At 49.4% G+C, this 11,711-nt stretch overlaps 1 protein-coding gene across 1 annotated transcript; it reads right to left on the bottom strand.

Annotated features, from left to right (window-relative positions):
* Positions 1-161: 161 nt before the first annotated feature.
* On the bottom strand, positions 162-11,507 carry LOC122390498 (WD repeat-containing protein 20-like). Its single transcript, XM_043383510.1, has 4 exons — positions 10,732-11,507; positions 10,141-10,323; positions 3,058-4,149; positions 162-439 (listed from the first exon to the last, which is right to left on the bottom strand). The coding sequence occupies exons 1-4, from the start codon at positions 10,984-10,986 to the stop codon at positions 380-382; spliced, it is 1,590 nt and encodes a 529-aa protein (XP_043239445.1). The 5' UTR covers positions 10,987-11,507; the 3' UTR covers positions 162-379.
* Between the last annotated feature and the right edge of the window lie 204 nt (positions 11,508-11,711).

Genomic DNA, 11,711 nt, shown 5'->3' with positions numbered 1-11,711 from the left:
TCTGCGAGATTATATTTATCATACTCCCGTGTTCTTCGCACCCAGCCAGCAGTCGGCTCTCGAGTTGTCATCAACCCATCCTGTTGCATCCCGCATTCCGACCCCTCCCCGCCCTCGTCCCGTCCCGCTCCCTATGACCTTACACCCTCTGAAACCCGACACAATCGAAGCACCATATATTTCACTATAAATATCTTGCACGCGCGCACGAGGGAGGCGGCCGCTGAGCAGGAGACCCGAGCGGCGGCCGCGCGACACGGAGCGCTCCACGCGCCATCTGCCGGCCCGAGCGGCAGACTCGAGTTGGGCCGGCGCCGCACAGGTGGCGCGGCCGTGCTCTCTATCACAGTTGGGACCGGCTCTGGTGCCGGCCGGGGCGTCAGACCACGGTGCTCGTGTCGCCGTGCGTGGCCGCTGGACTCGAGCTCGAGCACGCACCCTGACGGCGACGGAGAGTGGGAGGTCAGAGGCACCGACGTGGTCGAATGGGCAGGGGGACAGCTGACAGGGTAGTTTAGTGGCCCCGAGGACGAAAAGGTCTGAGGCGCCAGGGGGGTCGTGTGGGACCCGTGGACGGAGGGGTTGGGTTGGAAGTGCCAAGGGCGCCTGACCGCTCGGTTGAGCCCACAAGGGACGGTGCGAGTGGCACGTTAGGTCAGCAGCCATCGTACGGTGACCAGATGGTAGAGACAGACAGGTGACTGGTGCACAAAGCTGCCGTGCGAAGGCAAAAACTACTATATGAGGTCAGAGTCTGACCCCACACAGTAGCTTTTGCCTTCGCACGGCAGAAAGAGGACAAGAACCAAGTATACACGTACAAACTTATCACATTGTAATTCCATATGTTTACGATGGACGAGAATAGGTACCAAACAGATAAATAGGCATCTAAGACGACATTTCGCCTGTACCTACTCAATTAAGCTTACGGCGTGACGCAAATTGATAAAGGCAGGTTTTCAATCACAACTATCGCAATCACTAATGGCGGGTCGAGGGAGTCCTTTATAAATAAACACAGTCAAATGGCAAATGGCAAACTCGAACAAATGACAGTCAAATAAACACAGCGCAAATAGACTTAACCGTGTAGCGCATAGTTGGTTGCATATTGACTAGTGTGGGTTCATCGCGATATTAAATGAAAATTGTGAAGTAAGGGAAGAGATGAGTAACAAAGATTTTGATGAAACAAATAACTCATTAATCTGGTCAAGAGCGAGACCACTTTGGAGATTCAAATGTCCCGGGAGAACGGCAGAGCGCACGGCATATCAATGTACAGTTGACTACAGAATGATGTTCCATTTCTGACAGGCAATCAGTTGCCTGGGATGGTAGGCTGCGCCGCATCACATGTTGATCATGATCACATCATCATGTTGAGTAACGCAACCTGTCCCTGCGACCCTGCGGCCTGAGATCGCCATAGGCTCGCTTAATTGCGCGCTAAACGGCACAACCTAGCATTCCAGTTACCTTATGGCTTGTGAGGGGCGGAACAATATTGTGTAGTCAACTGTACAGTCGAGAAGAAAGTGTTGCTTATCTGCAACGTATCACCAGTCGCCTGCTGCCGTTAGTGAGTAACTCACCGTGCGAACAATGCTGCTTACAAGCGAGCTGCTCACCTTCCTCGCGGTACTCACCCGTGCCCATGCCCACAGCCCACCGTGCCCTAAACGCCCACAGCCCACCATGCCCTAGACCAGGGGTCGGCAAATGGTGGGGCATGCCCCCTTTGGGGGTAATGGAGCCCTTTCGGTGGGGGTAATGAGGGATTCTGAGAAAGCCTATCTTTTTAGAGTTTGTAGCTCCAGTGATGGAGCCATCGTGACTGTTGCATCCCAGGGTTCAAAGATTAGCCCAGGCCAAAGGCACAGCACACATTGGTTCGATACCAATTTTCACGTACCTGCTCGCCTCACCATCTCACCCCTCCGTGCAGTCGTACAAAAGCAGCTGCAACTTTCAACCGTCGCCAGTCTGTTGGCGTTTCAACAGCCGCTAACGTAAGGGGGAGGAGTCGATCGGACCCCCGCGGCCTCTCGGACTCTGAGATGGAGCTGTGCATAAAAAGACGGGCGTGCTACCCGTGACAATAGGAAGCCGCTGCTGCCCATTTTTTAGGTCCTTGGTCGTTCCGTCTCATTCAAGAGGGCAATGACAAGTGTCGAGAAAATCGGGACCCGCTATAACTACTTGAAGTGAGATTTAATGGCTCAAGATTATCTCCAGAAAAAGCTCATAAGCCAACGGTCATTATGGGTCCAGAGGCCAGTTTTACCAACAGAAAAATAGCCGCCTGCCGGAATTTTTTGCCTAAAGATCGTTTCACATATGGAGCGTTAACGGTAAAGCCCTATCCGCTTACGTGCCCATCGCATTTACTCGCGTATGTGAAGGGGTCTTGAGGCAAAAATTCCGGCAGGCGGCTATTTTTCTGTTGGTAAAGCTGGTCTCAGGTCATGATATTTTCCGGGCTGGTAAAAAAAAATTATGGGCTCGAGGGTACAATTTGGTCGTGATCCAATGCCTTTTACGTGAGCTTTTAATGAAAAACCACCCGCCGCCCCTATACGTACAAGGGTTAAATGGGATATAGCATAGGCGGCGGAACGGGGAGGGCACCGGGGCACCGTGTCCCCCTTTGATTTTGGCATTTTAACATTAGCCCTATGGGCGTTGCATGGAAAGAATGGGACCAAAAGTCGGCAGTGCCCCCCCCCCCCCTCCCCCTTAATTGAAGGTGTTCCGCCGCTACTGGGATATAGGTATTAAATGTTTTGTGGAGGAAGTGTCATGTTTTAAATTTAAATCATCGGAAATGCAGAAATACCCAAAGAGTTCCAGGACGGTATGAAATTTCAGTAAACTTGGTTGTGTCAGCAATGGGGTCTGGTAGGTGGGGGTTATGGCCCTGCCTGGCGCCCAAAAAGGGGGCACGACCCCGAATGACCTGCCGACCACTGCCCTAGACGCCCACTGCCCAGCGTACCCCCGACGCCCACAGCCCGCCAACCCCTAGACGCCCACCCTCCTCTCGGCACTCACCGTGACGGTGCCGGGCCTCGCCCAGGTGCAGACGTAGCCGTCGCAGCAGGCGGTCACCACGCAATCTCGGCGGAACGTCAGTGCCGTCAGCCGCTCGTGCGACACGCGGCAGCTGACGTGCGGCTCCAGGATGGGACAGTCGGCCAGCCGCGGGCAGCCCGGCGTGCCGATGAGCCGGTCGCGCTCGCGGCGCTGCGCGGCGCCGCCGCCGCCGGCCGCCGAGCCGGCGCGCTCTGCGGCCTTCTCTGCGCGGTGTCCGCCGAGCAGCAGACCGAGTCGGCGGCCGGGCTCCCGGCGCTGCTCGCCGCCCAACCCCAGGGAGGAGAGCCGCGCGGACAGAGAGCCCGTGGAGGCGGGCGGCGCCGGCTCGGAGGCCACGCCGGCCACACTGGCGCGGCTGCGGCCGTACGGCCGGCGCAGCACGTCGTCAGTGAGCTCCCACAGGCAGAGCTGGGTGTCCTGGCCCACCGAACCGATCCGGTAGGTGACGAGCGGCGGCGCCGGCGCCGCGCCGCCCTCATCCGACGAGTAGCCGTTGCCGTTGGAGGCGGGCTCGCCGCCGCCGTCCACCACGCTCGTGTACGGGTCGAAGGCGACGTCGGCCACCCAGGAGCGGTGGCCGCGGCCACGCGCCACCACGCGCCTCTCGGCCACGCTCCACACCGTGAGCAGGTCGTCCTCGCCACCGGCGGCCACGTACCGGCAGTCGGGCGACCAGGCCACGCAGGTGAGCGCGCCGAAATAGCTGCGCGCCATCCCGGCCAGCTCCATGTTATCATACCGGAACACCCTTAGACATCCATCCTGGGAGACCGTAGCCAAGTAACGCCCGCTGGGAGAGAACTCGAACCGGTTGACGGCGCCCTCGCCCACCGCCCAGCGGTAGAGCGGGTTGCGCGTGCTGCGTGCCTTGCAGGTGTACACGGTGAAGCCGTCTCCCTGTTTGAAGGTCTGGTAGGTGGGCGCGGCCGGGCCGCACGGCAGACGCTCCGAGTAGAGGTACAGGTGGCCGCTGGCGTGAGACGCCAGGAACTGGTGCGGCGTGTTGGGCAGCCATTTGACGCACGTCACCCGGGTCTTCTCGATCAGTTGCTGGGGGCGAGAGAAGGGGCAGGTTAGAACTACAGAGAAGAGGGTGATGGTTACAAGTAACTAGAGAGAAGAGGGAAGGTTATAACTAGAACAGGTTAACGTCTGTCGCATTCAGTTGCTGGGGAGGAGAGAAGATAGTGAGGATTAGAACTCACAACCGGGCGAACAGGTTTCAACAGGCTAGCGGCTGTCAAATGCAAAGCACCTGTTTGTTTCAATGGCATAACAATGTGAAAGATTTTGGTCATCTGAATGATCGGCTGTGAACTCAAAAAGTGTGACCGTGTGATACCACAAAAACGAGCTAGAGAGATAATCGCGTTCGTATGAATATTGGATGCGCGAATGGTTCAGCCATGGACCACTAACACCCTGGAGATGTCTCCAGCACTAAGCGTGGTGTAGGTAAACATCATACGTGAGATGTAGCATATGTTTATTATTCTACACAGTGCATGTAGGTTAATTATCATTAATTGATTATTAAACATCTATTCACCATTCATAAGTTCATTATAAAAGAAGTTTTAACATAAGACGATAAGTACCTTTACGATCGCTCATAAGGTGCTGATTGTGTAACTTTGCGTCAATCAATACGTTATCGCATCGAAATGGTTATCGCTGCCCGGTAAGCCAGGCTGACCAGACAGACCAGTTTGGAAAGCCCGAGAAGCAATGTGTAAAGTGCACATCACCCGATAAGTCTCATGTGAGCTCTCCAATGTGGGTGACACTGGCCCGTTAGATGCGAGAGGCAGTCACCTCCAGACGCGTTGAAGTTTTAAAAGCATTATCTATTTCATCATGAATGTGAATTATAACCAAATAAAACAAAATCAATGAATAAAAAATGTAATCTCAGTTCACAAATAGCAGTACAGCTCTCTTCCCAAAGAAAGTGATCGGTTCTATAGGTCATGCATCACCCAGGATTGGTCGGCGCAGCATCTTTGGCTGCTTTAATGACGTCATAGGAGGCATTACTGGCATTTTATCGTCATTCGATCCCCCGGGATACTGTATCGCTCTCCATCATGACGCTACAAACAGCCCAATCAATCCCCAATTGAGTTGTAACATGTTATATTAGAATATTATACAGACTATCAGCTAAAGTCCAATCAATTTAACTACGACAAAAATACTGAAAGGAAGCTGACAATTCGAAATGTTTCGGGACGACAATCCAACGAGGACATGAAACGCAGCCCTGAAATCCCTGCTCAGAAGCCAGCATACTATCTCAAAGCACGGTGCGTTGGTCCGTCTTAATCGTCCACGCTTCTGTCACGTGTACAATGTTCAGTGACGGATAGTATTGTATCGATGTCTGATAGCGGGTAAAGATAGCAGTCGAGAAGGTTAGCCATCTCGAAAGGCGACGGGAGCGCGGGCCGCGGGGGTCGACGGGATTGACATCTGGAGGACAGGAGTGGAAAACGAAACAGGTGGTGAAAGAGGCTTGAGCCTGAACTGTCCACTGTCCAGTGTCCATTCCATCTCATACCATCCATTGTCAAAAATAGCCTCAATAGTCAGAAAGAGACTACCAATTAAAACAAAAACCAACGTGCCAAGCATAAAAATAATAGCAATTAGCATGGTCCCCGCATTATTAAAAGAGCCGGTGATTGTGTACAGGGTGTCCCGAAATTGATGCGCGGTTGGTGCCGCATGTTATGTTGTCCCTCCCGAGTGCTGAACAACTGCAATTTTACCGGCTCTGGCAGCACGGACATCTTGCTGGTCACACGATCACGTGAACCAAGCGGCTAACCCGACCGCGGCCGGTAGTGGGCGCGGGAGGCCACTCTTGTCCGGACAGGCAACGTGGAGAAACCGCATATCACCAAAAGTGAAAAGGCACAAACTACCGATCCGCTACCGCGCGGTGGGGATGATCAAGGACGGTGTGACCCAGGTTCCGGATGCCAGAGAATTGGGCGTCAACTCTGCGACAATTAAACTTTGGATGGACTGCAAACGATCAGGAGAGACACTCAAGAACAGCACAGTTCGAGGGCGGAAGACTGCCTTGAGCCGAGTGGCGAAAATCGTGATTGCAAAGTCGACCTTTAAAAAGCACCATTCAACATCGCTGACAAGAGAACTGAATGAGATGCATGTCCCAGCATCCAAATCGACCCTCCACCAGTATTTGAAGACTATCTTGAAGCTGAAGCTGCTCAGCTTCAGGATGCAGACTTGGCCTACCGTGGTCCAGAAGTGCAGGCAGCTGGATTTCGCGAAGACCCACAAAAACTGGACCATTCAGGACTGGAGATGCGTCCTTTTCAGTGACAAGGTGCCCTTTGTGGTCTCTAAGCCCCTAACTGCCAGAACGATCGAAATGTGGGCCAACGGCAGCTCTGAGGAGTCCGCTGTCGAGACGGTGAAACGTCTGCTGAAGAATCTCATTTGGAGCATGATGAGCTACAGAGGCGCTCTGAGCTTCACGGGGTGCCTCGGGGACAGACCGTGACTGCTTATTACTATGTCAACGAGGTGCTGAAGAAGACTGATGCCACAAAGATGCTGAGGGAAAAGGTAAATGGTTCAAAAACCAGACTCAAACCTTTGTCGGACATGTCCAGGGCCATTTTCCAGCAAGAAAGGGCTCCAGCTTATCACGCCAGGAATACCCAGGACTGGTGCCGAGCGAGGCTCCCAGGCCTCTGGGAGAAGGGGACATGGTCTGGCAACAGTCTGGACCTGTCCCCGATCCAAATTATCTGGACGATCGTCAGAAAAGAGCTCAGCAAGCTTCCACGGGCTAGCTCAGAGAAGAGGCTGTTTCAGAAGATATAAGCGGCATGGCGTTGTTTCAAAGGAGAGACTCTTGACAACCTGAAACGTGACACGCTAGAGTGCAATAGGCCGTGTATGCAACTGAATGGGGACTATGATAACATATAAGCCGTGAAATAAATTCGAGCACTTTATAAGTTATTGAGGATAGAACAATCGCGCATCAATTTCGGGACACCCTGTAATGTGTACAGCATATTTGTATGAGCATTATCTGCCTTTCTCCACGTGGCTACTACGAACAGAGGCGTGTTGACAGTAGGATAACGATAGGGCGTCATGTCACCCTTCGGTGTCGACCGTCAAGGAAGCTGGATTCAAACGCTGATTGTAAATGCTTTCTTATAAAAGTTAATAAAAGCCCCCGAAAGAAAAGCAGTTGACAAAAATATTATCATCGAAGAACTTACGCGGAAACCAAACCATTTTACCCTCATCTAATGTTTGTTTGGGTGATATGGTCGCTGCTTACTTGCTCAGACGTAATTTAAAAATAACGCTTAATCAACAAAAATGCTTCTCATCCTCATCCAGAAAATGTTTTGCGCTTAGATGGATATGTTAAGTCTTAAGCTTAACTCAGTGTGCATATATGTAGAGTGAAGCCCATCATCAATTGAGTCAATCTCCTCTCTTCCCCCTTCCCCGGCCAGCGAATCTTCTGCCGAGGCAAAACGATAGATATGGAAATGACTTTTACGGTCAAGGCAAACACTCGTACGTAGCTCCCAAAACAACTGTTTTCAAACACTTCCTTATAAATTGACTAAAAATCAGTGAATGGTGACTACAGAACGTGGACATGGGTGCAAGCTATTAGAGCTCGTTCCACCACACCACGGATACGCAGACTGGCCACCCTAACGTCCTATGCTTGACACGAGTTTTTGGATGAACGGGTATCACCAGTGTCTAACTTTGTGCCACAGAGTCGGGAGACAGCGGCTTAATCACTTAACCCACACAGGGAACGAAACACATCGCAAGTTATCAAGTAAGCAGCATGTGAGTCACACACCTACCTAGCGGTACCGCCAATGCCATGAAAAAGAAGTCAGCTAGCCTCATGAATTACCACAAACTGACAATTAGTTGTGGCAGTCACATTACCGCCCGAAGCGTCAGCGTGGGAGGCATTGGAGAACCACAATCAGTAAGGCCGCAAACAATAGGCTATCTCATTTGATCAGTGGTGACGGCACTCGAGTAATAGAGCGTAAAAAGGCGCCAAAAACTAGCTCGAGAGAAAAGCAGCTTCGGCCGACATGGTAGCCAACAGATATGTAGTTACTGAAATTCACGACAAATGTTCAAAGTTCATTTCACGTTGTAAACGATCCGCATTACAGCGCATTGATCACTTGGAATGCCTATTCTCGCCCACTCCTGTCATCGACTACTTCAATCATTCAAATTTTCATACACTCGTATTTGCTCGAGTCAGGTTGTCAAAGTGACAAGACTGGTATCTGAAATGGCGCCTCAATCTTAAACACAAGGCATAAATGCCAGTTATCCGAAACACAAGACATCAACGCCAGTTATCCGCCGGATAGTTGTGTAGCAGTGACTTAATGACAAACGACATGGAACGAGACTCGTGACAAGAACAAAAAGGTGAAAGGAAGAACTACACTCGTACTGAAGGTGAAACGCATTTTTTAGCATCCATGTCGATAGGTAATGTCGCTATAAAAAAAACTTGAGGAAATTTTGAAGTCACAAAGAGAGCATTAAAAAAAGATACTTATTCATTTGTAACACTTCCGGATGGTAAAGTTAAAATTTCACAAGCAGCACGGGAGACTTGCGAAAATGGGCCAGCTTGAGAGTCGGGAGCTCGATCAAAAACGGAGCTGGTAGTAGTGAAGAACAATGAAAAGAAGTTTGCCGATCAATAAAGACGGCAACTACGCACGATCCTAAGTACCATCTGACGGAGTCTGCCTGCAATTCAATACATCCGTCGATAAATTAGCATAAGTAGTATTGAGTTTGGCGGGAAATTCGATGCTCCCTAGAGGCGGAAGTATGTCAAGCATGTTAGTTTATGCAGCAAGTGGAGTTATTATAAGTAGAGAACAACTTTTGCCATAACCAGTTGGGCTGAAATTTCGCAGGACCTCGCGGCAATGCTGATGGCTAATACGTATGAATGGGTGAATTGAATGACTTTAAAAACCGGATGCTCATACGACAAAATATCGTAACTGAGGAGCAGCGGACTAATGCATCCAGCTTCATACAAACACAGACACACAGCATCCGTACCGACGGCTAGGACGCTCTCGTCGAACAAAAATGTCCCGACACACAGCCAACTAGGCCAGAGTTTACGCCTATCTTTGAAATGATATCGGCAGGATAGTCTTTTTAACCGGCGGAGTCACCAACAGAGATTACCGCAATATCTCGGCTCAATGGGTGGTACTGGTAACAACATTACAGCAATGGCTCCATTGATTGATACAATATAATACGTGTGTGCGCGGGGGTTCAGCTGTTGCTATACCGCCACAACGCTGGAATGAGGACGACACAAGGCGACACGAGGCACGGGACCCTAAGGCGGATTCCGTGAGTTTCCATGTAACTACTCGGTGTCGTGTTTCATGACACCAGCCTGAGAAGCTGCTAGACAGAAAACATCAATCAGGGATCGGTTGTAAATGAACCGGAAACGAGACCTGGTCTAATGATCAGTTGGGAGGACGTTGTATCGCAACAATAGTGGATTCTCGGTCCGGGTCGCTACAGTGCTCGCTATTTACTCCCCACAGTTGGTAGAACGACCTGCAGTCAGTGACAGGATAGTGCTGTAGGTAAAAGAAACCCCACATAGGTCTGGCTACAACGGCGGTCATAAATTTGAATGAGTTTGTCATGTTCCCGATCGTTCGAGTGACTTCGTCATTTTACCGTCATTTACCACTTTGAATGGGCTTCTCATATCGTTAAAATAAATCGATATCGTTCATATTATCGTCCGTCGTCTTTCCGACACTATAGGCAAAATCCAAAAACAAACGGTTCAGTTGAAATCCCCTAAAAGATTCCATCCTTTAACCATATCATTATTGAATAGATGCTAATTAAAGCAATATAAAATCACACAAACCAACACACTTATCAAGCCAGTGAGTGCCATCCTGTGCAAAAATACCCTTCCATTGAGCTCACCTCATCATTGAAGATGTTGCTGGCGTCCTGCCGTGCCGAGTCGATGAGCTGAACCTGGCCGCCTGTGAAGCCCACCAGCAGAGATGTTGAGTCCGGTGAGCTCTTGGACACAATGAAGTCGTGACATGTTGGACTCGTGCTCTTGTACACCCTCTTGTCCACAGGTTTGCTCAGATCCACTGCCTGGAAAGGATCGTAAGCAAATGGGGTGAGAGAGGGGTAAAGGTAATTGCTAATGTCAAACACAGAGGACAAGGAAAAACACAGCCACTGAAGTTAACACATTTTCACATTGCATAGATGGTAGGAGCATAGAAAATGCATTACCATGTTAAGCAGCTGGAGGCATCACAGGTAACATGATGCTCAGCAAATTAGCACTATTATATGTCACATCTGTCATTTGATAATCCTCAAGTCATAATTAATATGCAAAATGCTAGATGTTAAACAATTAATAACATGTTCTTTAGCTTTTACAATTATTTTCATGATTCAGCCATGAATATCAGAATTTGTTTTACAAAACAAATGTTGTAGCTACAGCCAATATGCAGATTTTAGAAGTTCAGTGCAAAAGGATAAGCTTACCTTTTGTACACCCTTGTACACATACACATATAGTTCCCTTCCATAATTAAAGCATATCCTCTCACTTGGGCCACATGTATCATCTACAGTAACAAATGAAACTCTGACAGGAATATTCCCATGTCCTGTACTACTATAACCAACTCTATTTTGTCTGGAGTAGTCTGAATGTGTCATCAACCTGTAGGTTCCCTCGCGTGCAGTAAATTGAGTCTTGGGCTCATCTTTAACACCATTCTCCATGGAATTAGCCATTCTTTGGAGATATGCAATCAATCTTCTGCAGCAAACTGATGCTCATAACACTATTGTTCATTAGTCATATCTTCATTACATCCTTCAACAGGCAGGTTCACACACCACCACTAGATGGATCGTAACGGCTGGCGGCTACACGGGTGGCTTTTTAAAGTTGTTGCAGGTGTTTGCTTCTCTTGCAGACAAGTGGCAAACAATGTCCTTGATTTGAAGTATGGGGCAATATGTTCCCAGTAACACCTTGAAATATGCAAAGAACCATGAAATACTTGACAAATTCACTAGGAAACAGCAAACAATAATTGCATCTGAACCAGACGCTCAACCTCTTCGAATAAGCCGTTAGTTGGCAGCTTCGAATCTAAGTCTAATACTCGTGCGTCTTATTCCTAGGCACAGTTACTGTGCTTTAAACAAAACACACGTCTATTTTACTACGAACACCGGACAATTTCTAATTGACCCACTCGCCCGTGGGCGTCCAATTTTACAAACTTCTCCGTTGATTCACAGGGAAATACGTACATGCGTCGGTATTCTACAGCGTCACATTAGCTGTCAAAGAAAAACTAATTTTTATGCTTGTGGAAAATAAAAAGACAGCTTTGCTTTCAAAATGCACGTGAAACACATGAAATCTTTCTAGTTAGACCCAACTTATGTCTTTTATTTTTATTAAGCATATTTTTTGAAACAATACCACGCATATTTAGCTAAAAAAT

The sequence above is a fragment of the Amphibalanus amphitrite genome, unplaced genomic scaffold (assembly GCF_019059575.1).
Source record: "Amphibalanus amphitrite isolate SeventyFive unplaced genomic scaffold, NRLGWU_Aamphi_draft 000397F_arrow, whole genome shotgun sequence".
Taxonomy (NCBI): domain Eukaryota; kingdom Metazoa; phylum Arthropoda; class Thecostraca; order Balanomorpha; family Balanidae; genus Amphibalanus; species Amphibalanus amphitrite.
This window is presented reverse-complemented; position numbering and strand designations above follow the sequence as displayed.

Excerpts from the sequence above, each read along its gene's own strand:
- LOC122390498 (XM_043383510.1), bottom strand. The coding sequence starts at position 10,986 with ATGGCTAATTCCATGGAGAATGGTGTTAAAGATGAGCCCAAGACTCAA. Across the intron at positions 10,324-10,731 it reads TGTACAAGGGTGTACAAAAG|GCAGTGGATCTGAGCAAACC; the intron begins GTAAGCTTATCC and ends GATCCTTTCCAG. Across the intron at positions 4,150-10,140 it reads GCAACATCTTCAATGATGAG|CAACTGATCGAGAAGACCCG; the intron begins GTGAGCTCAATG and ends TCTCGCCCCCAG.